Source organism: Parus major, chromosome 5, assembly GCF_001522545.3.
Source record: "Parus major isolate Abel chromosome 5, Parus_major1.1, whole genome shotgun sequence".
Lineage (NCBI taxonomy): Eukaryota > Metazoa > Chordata > Aves > Passeriformes > Paridae > Parus > Parus major.
The window spans coordinates 16,890,269-16,909,001 of NC_031774.1; the positions used below are offsets into that span (position 1 = coordinate 16,890,269).

The 18,733-nt window shown below is 41.0% G+C and overlaps 1 protein-coding gene across 5 annotated transcripts in view; it reads right to left on the reverse strand.

Moving 5' to 3' along the window:
* The window catches only part of TSPAN4 (tetraspanin 4), a 423,214-nt gene that overhangs the window by 227,387 nt on the left and 177,094 nt on the right, over positions 1 to 18,733 (reverse strand). Inside the window, exon 1 of one of the 5 annotated variants that reach the window (XM_019007060.2) lies at positions 6,745 to 6,896. The exons of 3 other annotated variants lie outside the window; for them this stretch is intronic. In XM_019007060.2, coding sequence (XP_018862605.1) covers positions 6,745 to 6,811 — 67 coding nt within the window. In that variant the 5' untranslated portion in view covers positions 6,812 to 6,896. Of the gene's footprint in view, positions 1 to 6,744; positions 6,897 to 18,733 lie in introns of those variants that run through there. One more of the 5 variants, XM_019007059.2, reaches the window with a different exon arrangement.

The following is an 18,733-nucleotide window of genomic DNA, read 5'->3' on the forward strand; positions in this document are numbered from 1 at the left end:
ACCCCCCCCCAAAAAAACCCAAACCAATCAAACAAACAAAAAACCACACACACACACACAAAAAAAAACCAACAACAACAACAAAAAAAAACACCCTAGGAAAAAACGCAAAAACAACCAACCTGACATGTAGTTCATAGTAAGAAATTGAGTATCCTTACAGCTGAGTTCTGCTCTGTTGCTACCAGCCTTTTCTAATGGAAACACATACAGGTTCATGTTATTAGTTCAATATCAGGAAGACAAATTCTTCTACAGGGAAATTCCATTTCAGCAAAGGAGATGAAAATTCAGAAGGAATTAGTGTGCACCAAGTATGAGATCCAGCAGAAAATTCTCCCATTCAATTTTAGACTTAACTACAGTAGAATAGACCCTAGAATATTCACTATAAGGTGGATCCAACACCAAATTTATACTGTAACCCCTGAGAGCATATTGGTCACTTCCACAAGAACTATCAAGGGACCTAAATGGCTGCACAAAAATGTTATTATTATTACTATTATTATAATTACTGTTAACCATCAGGGTGATTTTTTTTTAAGGTGGGCACATGAGAACACCATAAAAGGTCAGTTATTCTGTTCTTTGTCTGACTTTTTCAGCTGCTCAGAATACACAAAACAAGTGCAGAGCTGCTATCAAAACAAATTAGTGATTTTTCATCATTTGCCATTTTCTGTTCCAGGCAGCAACATTCTGGTATAGAAGGTCCAAAATGGACATATATTGCTAAGGGCAGAAATAAGGCAAGGAGAGCCAGGTCAGGTACAGGAGGTTGTGCTGTTCAGGTGTGTTGAGTCAATTAGTCTGATGAGATCCATTAGAGCTACTAATTCCAAAAGCATTAATTTAAATTAGTTCACAGTCTGCTCTAAGTTCTGCAAAGGATAAAAATTTCTCTTCTGGCTTCATCAGTTCTGGCTATAGTTAAACTACCTGATCACATCCAAGGGCCTTCTCTCCAAATCTTCTGCAGGATGTACACCAGGACTGGACTTCTGTGTGGCTCATAAGAACATTCATGCTTATATTAAATTGGATTTGAAATTTATTTCTGCAGTATGAAAGAAACACTACATCACTGTCTTTTACTCTGTGCAGTATTAGACAATACCCAGATTGTTGAGTCAATGCTTTGGCAATTTTTGTCACACCTACAAAGTACAACCCTTTTAAAACTGTTACAGGTTTTTATTTCAAAATACTTAGAAAATTATTTGGCACCCAGCTGCAGTGAGATCTGCTGAAGAAGTGTTGAAAGTTCTTCTTTCTTTTTTCAGTCTTAATTTGAGGAATCTTTTTTTAGGGTCTGTAGATTATAGGTATCTGCAAGAGGTGCTTCAGATGTTTTTGCTTTGTCTTTGGCATTAGCGAAACAGAGCAGAGGATCATGACGATACTTCAGCATTAATAATGTTTTCAGGATTTGGCAAGTATACCATTTTTCTACTTGAAACAACGATTTACAACCATTACTCCAGGACAAGTACAACTGCCCTACAACACAGCCAACCTACCAAGGATTCTTGCCTCCTACAGCCTTGTTCCAGTAAAGCATTCTTTCTTGTAAAGGTATTTTTAGCCCCCTAATAAAAGAGCAAGGTAGCACAACACCTTTCCATATATCAGTGCCTGTCTTTTTTGCTCACTCACCAAGGCATTGTGCTCTAGAACTAGAAGGCAGTCTAGAAGATAGATTTTGTTGGTCTAAGGACTATTTATGTGGACATTATCCTGCCTGATTTCCATTTTTGTTATCAATCTGCACACTGTCCGTCAGGAATTCTCCCTCTAGCACTGTGCTCCAGCAGGTTGACCCATCAGACCCTATTCTGTAACAAGCTGAACATCACCAGAGGGGCTTAGCTCTCGTTATGGCCTTTTCTACCCTTGCATTCTTTTATCAGACAGCCTCTGCCATATTACTCAATATTCTTCAGTCAACACTTTGAATTGTTTGCCCCACAGGTATAATTCATTGCTTACTCCTGTCAACAGTGGCTTTAGCATTGACAGAGGAAAGTCAGAAAAGCACCAAGAGTCTGGTGCTTGCATGCCAGCTACTGGCATATCAATTCCACAGTGCCATGTCCTCACAACACATAATCCTAACAGAATGGTAGCACAACAGCTACAGGAACTGGGCATCTGAAACATCTCTCCTATGAGGAAACACTGAGGGAGCTGGGCCTATTGAGAGATGGCCTCATTAATGCATATCAATATTACAAAAGCAGGTACCAAGAGGATGGTGCCAGAGCCTTTGATGCTGCCCAGCGACAGGATAAGGAGCAATGGCCATGAAGTAAAACATGAGAAGTTTCACCTCAACATGAGGAAGAACAATTTTACACTCAGGGTGGCAGAGCACTGGAACAGGCCATCCAGGGCAATTGTGTACTCTCCCTCTAAGGAGATATTCAAAACCCACCTGGGAAGTTCCTATGTCACCTGCTCTGATGAACACTGCCTTGGCAGGGGGTTGGACTGGATGATCTCCAGAGGTCCCTTCTAACACTAATGATTCTATGAAATTATTAGGGATCATTCATAGTATCATCCTGCTAAAAACAGGGCAATTTTGTGAGTGAAAAAAATTGACACACAGCATTTATGTCGTTTTTATCTGACCTTGCTCACATGCCTCATGGCTATTTGCAGTTCCTCCTGGAAGCCATGGCAAGTTTTGTACTCAGAAATGTCGCTCATGATGGGGCTTCCTAAGTTATCCATACAAGCAAAGACTTGATACTTCACAGCACAGTTCTGGCTGGAAATAATCTAGGAATCAAATGCCCTGAAATTCCCAATGAAGACATAAGAATGCCCAGTGAGTGGGAATTAATTTTTGCTGCCTCTTCCCATTCCATCTCAGCTGCTCCACTGCACTTCTCAGACTGAAGTGGGAGTGCTGACAGAATAATTCTCAGATAGAAACAGAAGTCATCCAGGTCAGGGCTCTTCTCAGATCCTGACAGGCAAGAGGCTATTTTAAATGTGCTGATTTTCAGGCATGTGGAGGCTGCCACAGGCTGTGCACTACAGACTGGAGAATGAGAAAACCGTCCTTCAATAAATTTTGGACCCAGTTCTCCCTTCAAACTCTGATGGACACCACTTGCATGTGCTAAGAGTATAAGAACAGAGCACAAACTTAAAAATAGCTTCCATGGCATCCAGCCTCCAGCAACATGTGTCTTGAGAAATTCTCAAGCTAGAACTGGTATATTTATGTTTAAATGCTTTTGACAGATCTGCTGGCATAATATTGTCTAATTGCTTTTAGAACCCAACATATCCAACAGCAGTAAGTTCCTCAGGTTAACCACTGTGTGAAAAAGTCCTCACCATTTACCACCTGGCAGTTCGAGTGGCTGTCCTACAGCTTTTGTACTGTGAGAAACTGAGGCAACCAAGTATTCCTCACATCTCCATGTTGTCTGTGACTACCAAAAGTTCACACGTGCATCCAACCCTTCCCTCTGCTCAGCTACTACTGTCTGTAATAGTACCAGGCACAGTTGCAGGAACAGGTTCTCTGGGAGACACTGAGCTCAGAGTCTGCTGCAGAGGATTAAGGAAGGACATTTGTTTCCAGCTCAAAGGATTATAGAATCATAGAACTGGGAGAGACTTGAAAAGACCTCACGGATGACAGCAGAACAGGTCGTACCTACATCACCCCAGACAAACACTTCATCATTTAACAAAACTGAATCTTCTGAGACTGAAGCCCATTACTTCTTCCCCTACATCTACTGAGAAGAGCTATTCCCTACCTCTTTCCAACAGCCATTCACACATTTGCAAAATGTTGTTAAATATTCTTACCCATCACCAAAGAACTCCAATTCATGAAATCTTCGCCTGAGATTTAATTTTGACTTCGATCATTCCCACTGCACTCAGATCAAATTGCCCAGTTGATCCCCATCTTTCAACTGTAGCTCCCAAAATGTGAACTGTACCCCAGCTGAGACTATACTTAGTGTAAAGGAGATAGATCATTTCACAGGCTTCACAAGTGGTATGTTTTGGTTTTGTATTGCAAGATGGCTTTGGATTTTGAAGCAGCACAGCATTTGGGACTTAATTTCACCTTGTGGACCAGATCTTCTCTTCATAGACCTATTTGTATTTGTGCAGTCGATTAGTTTTGAAGTGAAATATATTGCATTTATCCACTTATTTCAGGCTGTATCTCCAGTTTGTCAACATCATTTTGGCTACCAAATGTATCTTCACTCTTTCCTGCCCCCTCTAAAAATCAGATCAGGACTGAACAGTAGCTGTAACAAAGTACATAAGGATGAAAAATCTTTCAAATTCTAAAATAATATTTTTTAAATTGAGCTATGAATCAAGGTCTGAACTACCCTCAAAATAGTTCCTTCTTAATATCATAGGTGCAGCTCATCTCTAATGAGGTTTCACAGAATAATTAAACCCAGACAGCTTGGGCAAACAGCCAAATCTTCAGCTACTCACCTTATCTAACAACTCTGGCAAATAGTTGGAAGTGTTGTAATTCCTAACACAAAGAACACATAATATCTGGGCCACTGACTGAATACTTGAAATACCTCTCATTGCTTTATGAGGCAAAAATAGCATTAAATAAAGTGCTGCAGTTAGAAAATACTTTCTCATGTTCTTGTTATTTTAGGAAGCTCTGCCATTGGTACAATTATACCAACAGTTTTGCTGTGTCACTTCTTTAAAATGCCCATTCAACTATTTTTGTGCATTGCTGATGGCTAACCTCGGCCCTGCAACATATTTCTAACTCTTACTGAACCTCCCAGAGGGGAGCATACAGTGAGGCCAGCACACAGAACACAGGCAGCCAGGACTAAAGCAATTGTTCTTGTCCTCAGACTTTGTACAACTCTTGGAACATACTTTTAACCATCCATATTCACCCTCTTCAAAAGGGCTTTACTGATGAGAACAAAAAACTGATTCAGAAGTGGAATGGGCCTCCCAAGAGTGGCACACTGGCCATGCATTTGGGCAGCTCTGATGGGGCAAAGATGGCATTAGCATTTACATTTGTGATAAATAGATTTCATTCCTATGATATCTCTGTTATAAATTCATCCTCATTATACAGACTGGGAACTGAAAAACAAGAAGATTAGGCGACTGAATTCCATCAGCAAGTCTGCAACAGAACCTAAGTCCTGCACCCAAGCCCAGTGCTTTCCACGCTAAAATGTGTCAAGGAAAATAAAACAAGATAGATTTTTAAACTCCTTATGTTTGCTAATCATCCTATAACTGAACCTAACACCTCACTAACTTAGCTTACAGCATGGAGCTACTTTGACTTATTCAGTTTTACTCCCGATCTTAGAGCAATATGCTTCTCACTTTCCAAAGTTGTTATTCCAAGTGAGATTTGCTAAATTCACTTTGGTTATGTTACAGATCAGCTTCACAATGTGGGAGTGCATGAGAAAACAGTATCCTCTACTCTGAATATCAGCAATGTTCAGGGAAACAAGCTGTGCCGCCACACTAGAGATGAAAAAGATGAGTCGCCACTCGCTTTGGCAGCTGGATTGCTAAAGCACGACCAGCAGCCCCCAGCTCCATGCTGAGCTAACAGAAGCCCATCCAGCAGTACGTGGGCACAGCACAGCTGCAGGTGCCCGTGTCACAAGGAAAGCGCCAGCAGAGCAGAAGGCAGGTGCCTGCCACTGCTCCAGGCACGCAGGGCTAGCAAGAGCAGACACACCGAGTGGCACACAAGTGTGTGGCTGCACCCCAGGGCCCCAAAAATGGGCACAGATGGATGCACTTGAGCGCTGTGGCCGACAGCGAGGTTCCCTTGTGTGGATTTGCATCGTTTTGCCCCGGGCACTAATGGAATGGACAATCTGCACACACGGCTGGCGTGGCTACTTCCAGCAGCATGAAATGTAGCAACTCGCTCTGGGAGAAGGATCACACAGTTATTCAACTCACAGGGCATGCCAAAATCTGCAGGAACATCTATTTCTCAAGGTCCTACTAGCAATAGCCTGGAGCAAAACATATTTTAAATGTCTCAGGGACAAAAAAAACCCCAAAAAACAAAAAACCAAAAAAACCAAAAAAACCCAAAAAAAACCCAAAAAACAAAACAGGGTTTTGTTTACCCTTTTCAAAGCTAAAGTTGGTCACAAAAAGTTTGGTAGTTTTAAAATAACACTTTCAACACAAAGTCCTGACTGTAAGTACAAAATGCCCTCTCATTAAATTATGCCATGTTTTAAACTGCTGAGAATAATCATTTGAACTCTTTCAAAATGCAGTTTAAACCTGCATAGATCTCATGAAGCTTTAAAGAGATCTATGAGTTAAGCAGCCATGTTTTACATACAGTTTTAAAAAGCACTCTTGCAGAAGGGTTTCAAAGGACTACTATTTACATATCTAAATTCCCAGGAATTTCCAAGCTGGAAAATTTCTGGAAAACAAAATGCCATAAAAAATCAAGGACAAACACACAAACAGTGTTCAGGTGGGAATGAGCAGCACGCCCTTCTAATCACAGTATGCCATCCCAGGTCTCTGGAAGCTTGTAAAGTGTGAAGCTACAAGTCTCTGTGAAGCTGAACTCACACAGAACAGACACTTTTTAAAAGCTGCCTCTGGTTGAGTGGCAAATTTTGCATGGCTCAGTAGATCTTTAATTATTCACACTCAAGTAACTACACTCCTGCTGGAAATCAAAATATGAATGTACAATACCTTGCTGGGAGTGTACAAGCAACACAGGTCCTTCCCAGAGTATCAGCGGAGCTGGGCTCGGACCCATCTCAGCCAGCTGCTCCCCTCCGGGTGTCTGCACCGCTCTCGCAGTTGGTCTCGCACAGACCGAGAGCTGAGCCCTGATTCATGATTTCAGGCTCCAGCCATGGAATGCAGCCATTGAAAACCCAGAACTATTTTTACCCCTGAGCAGCCACAGCATTTCTGCCCCATAAAGACTGCTGAAGCTGATGCCTTACCCTGCACACACACCCACCCTGAACCTAACCAGCTAAGATGCATGGTTCCCTGGCATTTAATGGGGTTTTTAACTGTGCAGTTGCTACCAACAGGACAAAGCAGCTCAGCCCCTGGCATTATTGTCAGCCCTCAGAAGTCAGACATTTGATCCCAGTTGTCAAAATTAGAAATTCCTCAGAAATGCTTTGCTCCAGGAGATAAGATTAGCTCAGAGCAATGACTGCCTATATGGTTTGTCTTGTACACCCCCAACCCCAGCCTGCATTTAACAAATATGTGCTCACATCTTCAGCTGACAGGCTGCAGACGTGTATAAAAATCATTACGTGTCGAACAAAATCACAATGTGCTTTAAGAAAAATTGCAAAGTCAGGCAATCCCAAAAAATTCACAAAACAGATGAAAATGGCTTTTTTATATAGAACATTCAGAAATATGAAAATGTCTTACATAAAAAATTAGCAATAAATTGAAGGAGACACCTGAACTAACTTTTTAAGATTATACAGAGTATACCGACCACCTGAAACTTCCCAACTCTGCTGTCTGGGCCTACAAGATTCTACAAGTGTACTTCAGAAATAAAAAATAGTAGAGGTATAAATAACAATAAAAAACAACTAATTGTTTTTTTACATAATCAACTATTATCAACACATTATATAATCACTTTAGCAGAGAACAGTCCACAAGTGCATAGCTGGACATACGTGAGAGGTCCAAATACCTGACAACCAGCGGACTCACTCAACTTGCTCATATTTTGCTTTAGATGATGAAAAATAATGGCAGACATTTCTCAGAAATATGTGGCTGAAACACAAGAGGAACAAGGCAAAACTGACAGACCTACTGACAACAGTCAATTATTAGCATTAAACCTGTGGAAGCACATGAAGTTTGAGATAAGAATCAAAAGTATCACATCACAGAAAATGGTCCCTGTCATCTGGTGTTTCAAGGACAATATAAAAAATAGACATGTGAAAGGTGAGACTGCCAAGTTCGTAGGAAGACAGTTATGGTGACCAACCAGTGGCTAATGCCGCAATCAACCAAGCTTCCTAATGAGTTTTGGGGCAGCAACCCCTCTGTAAGGTCCCTTCAAAAGGCAGCTGCAATGGAAGCTGCAGTACACACATACACTTGGACCTTAATGCTACGTGCAACTTAAAGACAAATTTGGTGGCCAGATACACCCAAAGCTGGAGCAGTTGGCATTCTGGAGATATTCCATTTATGAAAAAGTAATGGAATAATTACAGGATTATTTCACATCACTCACAACTGACTGCCTCTAGCATCACACAGACTGATTCTGCAACTCTGAAGGGTCTGTCCTTTCTAAGCAAGGCCTTGTACTGGGAATCCACCCTTTGCTGTTTCATACTCACAGAGTGACTATTGAGAAAGTGTAGGTGGAGAGTGCAAGGAAAACAGCAATGAAGGACACCACCGGGGGAACAAGAAAGCTACAATTAGAGTGTGTAAAAGAACATGAAACATCTTAAAGTGGGCCAGATCTGACATCAGCGACCTAAAGCTCAGAGTAGGTCAAAGGAGCAATACAACTTTGTAACATCCAGAAGGCTGAGCCACTTTAACATAGCACTGGGGGAAATAAAGCAGAAGAAACGCTGTTGCTGTGAATAAATGTCTCTGTGAGAGATTATTCTCAGTGAACAGCCTGCTGCTATTTCCGCAATGAGCTGACTCTCCAGAAGTCCCTTTCATTTGCAGTGAGCACCAGAAACTCTATCAGGTACAAAAAGCTAGGACAGAATAAGTCTAGCTAACAAAACCCCTGTGTAAGTAACTTCACAGTTTTTATCACTTTTCACCTAGGAATTAGGAAGTACATATTTCCTACCTGTTAAATTATTACCAGTTCAAGGACAGTGCCTCAAATTATTAGCTCTCACAAAAAAGAGAAAGTGAAAAAGACTGGTATAAAACCCATTCCTTTTCAGCAAAATATTTAAAGTTCTCCTTTCATACTACCAAATAGAATTCAAAAGGAAGGAAAAACCATACACTAATACAAACCCAAGGCTGTCTGACAATACCTTCTGCTTTTAATACCTTATTCAGCAAACTTCAAGCTTTTTGAAAACCAGAGGGTGAAAAGTCAAGATAACCTCCATGAATTTTTAACCTGGCTGCTTTGGAGACTGCTAACACCAGACAGGAAATTATTCACCATTCTCCCAGCTGAACTCACTGGTTCATATAGCAATGTTGAGGGATGGTCACAGCAGTGTCTAAAACAGGGAGTAGCAATATGAAGCCATCTGTGAGGGCCTCAACATTTGCTGGTTTGTTTCTAAATGAAGACTTTAAAATAGTTATTTAAATATTTGCCACTTTGAAAGAGAAGCTTTTCCCTTCTGTACTCAATATTATGCCTGGCTTGGATTCAATGGTCAAATAGAAAAAGGAAAAAGCCCTGCATGAAGCACAAAAACAATTTTTCAGTATCAAAAAAGAAATCACAAAAAGTATTGTAGCAGTCTTCATGACAATTAGCAGAGAGGCCTTGATATATGAGAAAGGAGGATGGAGAGGAAATACATTTAAAAAGTAGCAATTTAGGGTGTCAAATTCCAACAGGTTTTAAAGTTTTTGTTCTTCCAAAAGAAAGAAAAAACATAATACTCATCTCACTTTTGAGGATTAACACCATGCAAGGCATCTTTTATGACATTTTCAGGCATCATGAAGAAATCCTAAATCACTTTTTCATAAAGATCCTATATGCTTATAGGACAAAAACTGTAATGAAACTATCCATCATTGGTGTTAAACAGCCCATGCAACTGAAGACCAACAGAAAAAAGAATCTGAAACCAATTCATCAACTTTATAGTTTCAATTTTCAGGGAGAACATCAAATTATTATAAATAGCAGTTACAATGCAGAAACTAAGAGTCATCTTCAGGACTTTCTGTTACTCTTCAACAAGTACAGCCAGGCTGTGGATCCTGCTTAAATAGAAAGTGAGAGGAATAACCTGGCAGCTGAAATAGCTGCTGCCATTTTGCAGCACTGCTCTGGTGCGACTGCAGAAGGAGGGGAAAGGAGGAGATTGCTAAAGAGGAGATGTATTTCTAGTTTAGATCCCAAGCTAAATGCCTGACAAACCTTTTGCACTTGCATGCAGACAGAAACCAAACTTGAAAAGATACCCACGAACATCCATTTCCTTCCTCTTCTTCAGCTGCCTTGAGAACTAGTAATCCTAAATAGCCATTATTGCTATTCATCCAAAATGCACAGGCATGAGAAGGACAAACACCCATGCAGCTACTGCGAGTCAGGTTTGCAATCACAGTGCAGGACAGTTGCTAACTTCGGGCTTAATTTGTATTCATGTCATTGCAGCATCATGGCTAGAACAGAACTCTTACCCACCCCACAGAGATGTTTACAGAGTCAGACCCACTTGGAAGGCAGATGCCTCAAACTGATCCACCTGCACTAATGCAAATCCTGACTGCTCTCGTGGAAAAGCTCAAAGTGTGATATTTGTACTTAATCCTGTTCCAAAGATGAGAACTGAAAGCAGTATCTCTGAGCCTCTGCTTCAGGATTGCACTAACATAGTCATTTTGCTTGTTGGCTTCTAAGCAGTCAGAACACTCAATTACCCCTGTATGTCTTATTTCTTCTACTATTTCCTAAGCATTTGCTCTGAGCTACTGCTGAAAAAGGATGCTGTGCTAGTGTTGCTCTGCCTCACAACTGCCTTCCTGCGTGAACTCAAGACCTTACAACGCAGCTATTTAATCTACATCTGAATGTTCTGCCAAAAAAAGGTACAGCTGTTGAAACTGAATGTGCTTGTAATATTAAAGGCACTCATTTTGGGTACAAAACACCGTCCATCAGTGAAGTTGAAGGGAGTGTGGTGGTGTTGTATATGCTGTTAACAGAAAAGCTTAATTCTACTTGCAACAAAAACACCAAATCCCATGCAACAATCAAATGTCAAACTAACAACAGAAATTGCCAACATTTTAAATTCAGTACTGCGGCTCACTTCCCGTGTAGCTTTAATTTTGCCTTCTTTTTTTTTTATATGCTCTTTGTCAGATAATGTGAAATCCATCAAATCAAGGGTTTCTTTCAAAAATTCTTGTAGATAGTATCCTCAAATTCTCCCTTAGATCACAGCTTGTTTTTTTCCCCTTCTTTATCATTTCTTTTCTGATCTCCTCTTTTTATTTCACTTTCCCACATCAGGAGCTAAAATGTCAGCAAACTCTGTAAAAATATATATACAAATAAGAAATGTCATAGCACCTACTGAACAATAGAATAATCTCCTGTGTTATCACATTCATGTAACTGCCCCTAGCTCCTCAGAACACAAATTGGGAGGAAATACAGGACCAAATATAATCATAATAAGACAGTAACACAAATGTTCAGCTTTCAAACTTTTCTAAATGGAATCACACACACATCATTCAACAGAAAATTAATTTAAAAAACCCTCTTCTTCCTCAGGTAATTCAATTCTGAACAGTGACAATTAAAATGTTATTTAACTTATGTGACTTATAGCAGGTGACTTCCTTATGATAAAGACTTCTTTCATAAGTAGTAACAGCTATACAAAATACTTTTCAGCACTTCCAGTCTTTCCAGAGAGAAAGACTAAGAAAGCAACACATTTTTCAAATTTATGAGTATCAGCCATTGATTCAGCGCAGCATTTCCATGCTTCAACTGTTCCCCAGGTAAATCCAGCAGAGTATTTCATATTTACCCAAGGCTGCCAGACACCTGTGAGTCCTAACCACATCCAGCATGCACAGCAAGAACAGCAGCATCCAGTTAGCCCTGCATTTTTCAGAGCAGGCTAGGAGACTGAAGACAGCTGTTGCTATGTTGGCTCACAGCTGCCCCTTTTTTGTGGGTTCTCAGCTTTGCTGCTAAAAACCAGGACAGCCAACACTCTCCATTCTGACCAAAGGGCTCCAGAATGGTGCACAATGTTCTTTTCTGTGAAAGCTGAATGATTTATGTACAGTGTAGACACAGGGATCAATAAGTGAAGCTCTGATCAAAAGAGACAGCCGAGCCTTGATTAATCACAGCAGGTTATCTTTAATGTCATAGATCAAATCTGGAAAGGGCATCTCTCTAAGAGGATAGGTTGGTTCCTGCCAGTTCCTCAGCAACACACAATGCAGCCTTACTACCCAAGAAAGAAATCTGAGAGGCATATCCAGCATCCAGCAGGCTCTGCTGAAGTCTAACCCCTGGAGATGGGATTCAAGACAGAGTCACAAGAAGATAGTTCAGGTGATCAGACAGGCAGCTGCTACCTGGTACCTGGAAAAGAGCAGCTGGTAGAAGAGACAGGTATTGAAAGAAATATCTGATGGCTGTCGACACTGCCCACAACCTGCACAGTTACAGGGCATGACAGCCTCACCCAGACAAACACTGTAACTACCAGAAGAACAGATTAAATGCTATTTATTCTGCCATGTACGTACGTTCATGCTCTTGTCTCCTGAGTGTTTACCAACTGCTCCAAAGTGCTCTTAGGAGACAATTTCTAAAAGTGCTCATGTCATAATTACTTTCCACTGCTCTTTTTTTTTCTTTTCCCTCAAGTTTACTGGTTCTCAGAGAGACTCTGTAGGTGTATCAGTTGATTGTTAAAACCTAACAGCCCTCCCTGTAAATCTTTAGACCACCAGTGCTACCAAAACACAAAGACCAAGGTGTTAGTAGCAAACACTATTACCAACACAGGGATCCCAAAGGCATTATATACCAAGCTTGCTTATAAGCTTTGGAAAAGCCACCAATTCAATTCCCACTATCAGGCAATAAAACACACATCCAGTTTCTTCAGCTTGCGCAGTCATACACCTTCTCTGCAAAAAAATACAAGATTTTTACAGTGGTGCAGAAAATATTTTACTAGGACTACTATTATTATTATTTCTTCATAAAAGTAATCTACACAGAAGGCAATGGATTCAGAAAGGCACTTCAGGATATATTCAACTAAGCAACTGAATAGCTTCATCTCATACACAACCCTGCAAAACAAGAGGTGAGAATTCAGGGAGCTCTCTATTGCTGCCTGATACGGCTTTGCTGCATTCTTTTGTCAACTGAGATACCCAGAGATAAAGAGTAGGGTATTTCCTGCTACACTGCCTAATTGAAAATGGGAATGCTCCTCTTGACCTAGTTGGTCTCTTTAGTATGAGATAAATAAGCAACCTCAATCAAGTCTTAGCAATCCAGTATTTCTGGGGTGTCCTCCAAACTCAGCAACATGCTCTCCACAGTTACAAAGATCATAATGCCACACTATGGTTTCTGCAGTTCTTGGCTTCAGGATAAATTAATAGTTCTTTTCCCTTTACTTCAGAATACACAAAAATGTGAAGAAAGTAATATTCCTCCAGGTCAGCAGAAGAACTTCCAAATATGCATCTCCTTCCACTTAGAAAGCCCACTAGGAATCAGTGAAAAAAATACTGAGGAGTGTTCAGCCTCTGCTCTGGAGAAATAAGAAACAGAATTGACAATTAATGAAAGCTGAAGCCATCCAGTTTTCAAGTTCCTGCTACAGACTGAAGCTGGAGCTACAGAGAGGCAAATGCACTTCCCTACTGTGTGGATCATAAATGAACAGCATTAGTCACTTTACTGCTTGGAATAAAATATTTCTGTACATTTTCTCAGCTACTATTGTTCTACCATTATCACACAGGCTGGTATTTAAATTTTCCCTGAGTTCCTTGGCATCTACAAAGATCTGTCAAATGTAACTTCTGGCCATGCTTCACAGTTCAGCATTAACCCATGCATGCTTGATTCGTTCTAAACACTAGTTTTTCCTAAAAGTAGTAACTTACATCAATGATGGATCATTATGCTCAGGCTTCAGGAATTACAGATTGGCCCAGCTCCAGCCACTTCTGTGGAACACCAAGGATGAGGAGGAGTCAGCCTGTGCATTTACAGGCCATGAGCATTGTTAGGCTCATATAGTGTGCATCACACCAGCACCTGAATTTAGCAATCCACAGCCATAAACTGGTTCAAGTGTTTATTGAGAGAGTTTGACACAGATAAAGATGACAACAAATGAGCACAGCAGCAACGTCAAGGTGGTGAGTAAAGAATGTGAGCGTATTTCATAAACACTGCCTACTTTTTCCTCTGGCACTGATCAAGACTCACTGTCAAGATTTTCTATTAAGCCTTTACAACTCTAAGGTCTGAATGTGCTGGAAATAACCCAATGGAATGCATCGGAAAATTGTTAAGCCATAATAATTTTAACTACGAACATCGTATTTATGACAGCCCTACCATTTTCATTACAACTCTGGCAAACATAGAAAGCTTTTTACTCCCCATTTAACAGCTATTTTTGTCAAGGCCAGGACCGCTATTAATACTGGAGTATTAGAGCCTCTGGCTGAATTTTAATCAGAAGTAGGCTCTCCATTTTAGGCAGAAGGAAAGCGCCGTGATGTACCAGTTTGTCTGGCTGCTGCTGCTGCTGCGAGTGTGCAGAGGGCATCCATCTGCATCCAGGAAAGCAAGACAAGGAAAGGGCATTCTATCCCTGGTAATCATTCCAGATTTTCTCTCAAAGCAACAGAGTATTTAACCAGGTAAAGGAATTTGGGGGAGCCAAAACAGCAATCCCTGGCTAATGTGATACATTTCCTACAAAAAAAAGGTGTCTAGGTGGAACTTGAGGTGCTGCTCAAACTCCAGTTGCTGTCTGTCTGTAATTTCCCACATACAACTGGCCATTTGAACCATGTCTGTCAACCCAGAGATCCAGCTGACAACCAGAGCACAGAGTTTTAAGGTTTCCAGAGTCTGAGCTTGTTAATGACAATAGACACTTAGGTGTCAAGGCTGGCACCTCCAGTATGCCTGCTGGGGATACTGTCTCCTTAAGTGACAATATATGGCTTTAGATCTATGCAGCACACGAAAGATTGCTCCTGCATAGTAAACAAAACTCAAAATTAAATATTTTTAGAGGAAATAGGAACAGCAGTTGTTGATTTCTGCCTAGCTAGAAACTATTGGTGACATTTATGGTTAAGGCATCAGATGAGTCATCTTTGCTTCAATCTGCCTCTCTTAACTACTTCATTCCCTTTCTCATGTTCTTCAGTGGCTCCTTGTAGCAACCTTGTAATAGTATATCCACAGTGGATGTGCATACACCACTTCAGACTGTCTAATACACACATAATGCAATAATCATGGACTCATAGAATGGTTTGGATTGGAAGAGACTTTAAAGATCACTTAGTTCCAACCTCCTGCCACAAGTAGGGACACCTTTCACTAGACCAGGTTGCTCAGAGCTCCATCCAAGCTGGCCTTGAACACTGACAGCGATGGGGCATCCATAGCTTCTCTGGGTAACCTGTTCCAGTGTCTCACGACCCTCACTCCCAGCGAAGAACTTCCTTCTATGTAACCTAAACCCACTCTCTCTTAGTTTGAATCCATTCCCCCTTGTTCTGTCACTACATGTTCTTCTAAAAAGTCCCTCTACATCTTTCCTGTGGGCTCCCTTCAGGTCCTGGAAGGCTGCAGTTAGGTCATCCCAAAGCCTTCTCTTTTCCAGGCTGAACAATCCAAATTCTCTCATCCTTTTTTTGTTTGAGCAGTGTTCCATCCCTCTAATCATCTTGGTGGCCCCAAGCGGACTTGCTCCAACAGGTCCATGTCCTTTCTGTGATGGACCCCAGAGCTGGATGTAGTGCTCCATATGTGCTCTCAGCAGAGAAGAGCAGAGGGGCAGAATCCCCTCCCTGGATCTGCCAGCCACACTGCTTTTGATGCAGTCCAGAACACTGCTGGCTTTCTGGGCTGCAAGTGCACATAGCTAGATCATGTCAGCCTCTTGTCCACCAGCAATAATGCTCCAGGAGAAACCAGTGCCTCTTTAGCTTCTGCTAAGCAAGGGACATGAGGTTCTTCAGGTTAAGCAAAATTTAGCTAACAGATTCTCAGTTTCAGCCTACTGCTAGCTTCACATCCACCTCCAAAAAGAGGATACAAACCTTCTCTAACTCATGGGGGTGCACCAGCTTCTTGCTCCACAAACATCACAGCAGCAGGAGCCATCCAGCAGGAACATGTGAAGAATCAGCTCCCTCAGCATACAAGCCTCCCACTTCTTTATTCCCACAAACAGTAAAAATCATTGATAAACAGAGAAAAATGGTCAGAGTTCTGCATGAAATACAGCCTTGTATGTAATTAGCAAGGCAAGGGAAAGCATTCAAAACCAAATGTATTCAAATCAGCTCAGCCACCTCCAGCAATGTTGGAGAAAAAGCTACACTGAGCAAGGCCTGGCCTTATTTTCAGTATAGATGATTCCAAGGCTTCCCATGCTTCTAGAAGTGCAAATTTCTCTTGACAGCCACAAATTCATTTAAAGAATGATAACAATTAGAGAAACGTAATCTGTCACACTGCATAGTTTTATTTTAATCAATAATGCACTGATATATATACACAAGAATGTAAAGCATATTTTGACATTTATACTATCCTAGCTTGTCTGTGCCACACAGCCCAAGCTGTCAGGAGCAATGTGGGTGTGCTGCAAAGTTTTGAGATAACAACAACTTCTAATTAAATGATTAAGTTGAATTTTTACCAAATTAGCATGCACAGCTTCTCTCACACAAACACAAAAATGAAAAACATTTGGCTAACACTCATTTTTCTGGCCAGTCACTTCCCCAAAGCTGCAACTTTGACTGCTGCAAGCTTTTCCTCTCCAGAGCATCAGTCCTCTCTGGAGATTAAAGCACCAGTCTGAGATTCAGATGATTATGATTCAAACCCTGGCTCTGACACATTTAAGTAACACTTACTCTGCTTCCAATCTAATCTGTAAAATCAGGATAATCCTACTTCTTTTTCTTAAACTTTGTAAATAGGGTAGGGTATCTTGGATACCAGAAATTATCTTTGGCAGCACATGGTTCTCTGGAGGTGAATTTCACCATCCACAAAGAGTAATTGACAGTTTATGATGGTGCCTGGGATTTTGTGGTTGTCTAGTGATGCTCACTCTCCTTACCTGCTAAGATAGCCATCATAAGCGGGCTGGCTCTAATCTTAAGAATTATCATTATTATTAACCCTACCAAATTTCATAAAGCTTCTGCAGAAGGAAACTGAATCTTTCTTTCAAGGTACATTCCCCAAGGATACAAGACTGAGGAAGAACACGCTTCTGCAATGTGGATGAGAGACCATGCACTCCAAACCCGTTCCTTTAAGTGGAACCGTGATGTGTTTGATGACAATGTCATGTGAAGAACATTAAAGAAGGAACATTTGAAGAACATCAGGATAATCCATGCCTGTCCAGATGCAAGAATATAATGGCTGTCCCCCACAGAAAGCATCTTCAGGACCCTGCACAGCTATGGACTTTTCCAGTCCCTACAGTGGGAAGGAGATAAATATTGCTAGTTGTGGTCATGAGTGACTATTCATGCCAGCTAACGTCATCTCTGGTAGCAGCTTAGTTAATGGGAGAAGTCAAAACAATATTTCAGGTTATTTGCTTCATATTTATTTCACAGAGGCAGAGAAGACAGAAAAGTTGTTGCTCCCTCCTTTTGTTCTTTCCTTTCCTTACCTCTTTTGTATCACTTATCTTGAGAACAGCTGGTCACATAAATAAATAAGAGTGAGGTCAAAGCTGGTACAGAAAAGATTGATTTGACCTAGAAATATTTTGAGAAATACTGTGTAAACAAGATGCCCGTGGAAAGTACGAGGGAAGAATAATGGAACATAATGGCTTTTTTCCATAGGGACATCTACAAAGAAAACGTTTTCTTTGCCTTCCCCATCTTTCCCCTCATTCTGAAAACCATCAATGTGATGCCTATCTTGATACTAAAAGGGTGAACAAACAGTACACTTCAGTCCCAAGAGATTGTCAGCATTCATAATAAAGAGGAGTCACAACACCACCAAATGCATGGTTTCTGGGGGACCGATTTCCCTTCATAAAGGAAAAAATACCTTCTCCAGAGAAATTCCCTCCATGAATTTATACAGACAGTGTCAACTTCTGCAGCTTCACCCACATAATACAGAAATTTGGTCCCAGGGGATTCTGTGGGGTGGTTGGGATTTTTTCAAGGATCTCATTTACTGATACTGACATCTTATAATGTTACAGAAACAGTTTGGGTTTCAAGCCACAGTACAAGAGAGGTGCAGGGATTATGTTTTAAATTCATCCTTCAGTATCTGTAATAAACTGACTCCTGAATTAGGTGGCTTACAAGGTTTTGGATGCTGGCAGAAACCCCCTGGAGGAATTAAATAGCACTGTAGGAAATTGATCTGTCAGTTGTTCTGCTGTGTCTAAGGGCACCCTAAGTCCCTGCTCCTTCAAGAACTTCCTTGTGCTGCAATTTAGCACTTTAACTACACACATGTAAAGGCTTTGTGGGACCACATGATGAACTGGGTCACTTAAAGATCAAAAGATACTTTCACTTTCTGCCATGTTTCTGATGCTCTATCATTTTGATGCTCTAGTTTGACAGTGCAGCCCCACTTACAGGCCCACTGACACAACAGGGAGGGCAGCAAACCCCAGGGCAGGTGAGTGCTCAGGCTGGCCTCTTTGCCCATACTGATGTTTGTCACAGCTTTTAGAATTCAAAGTTG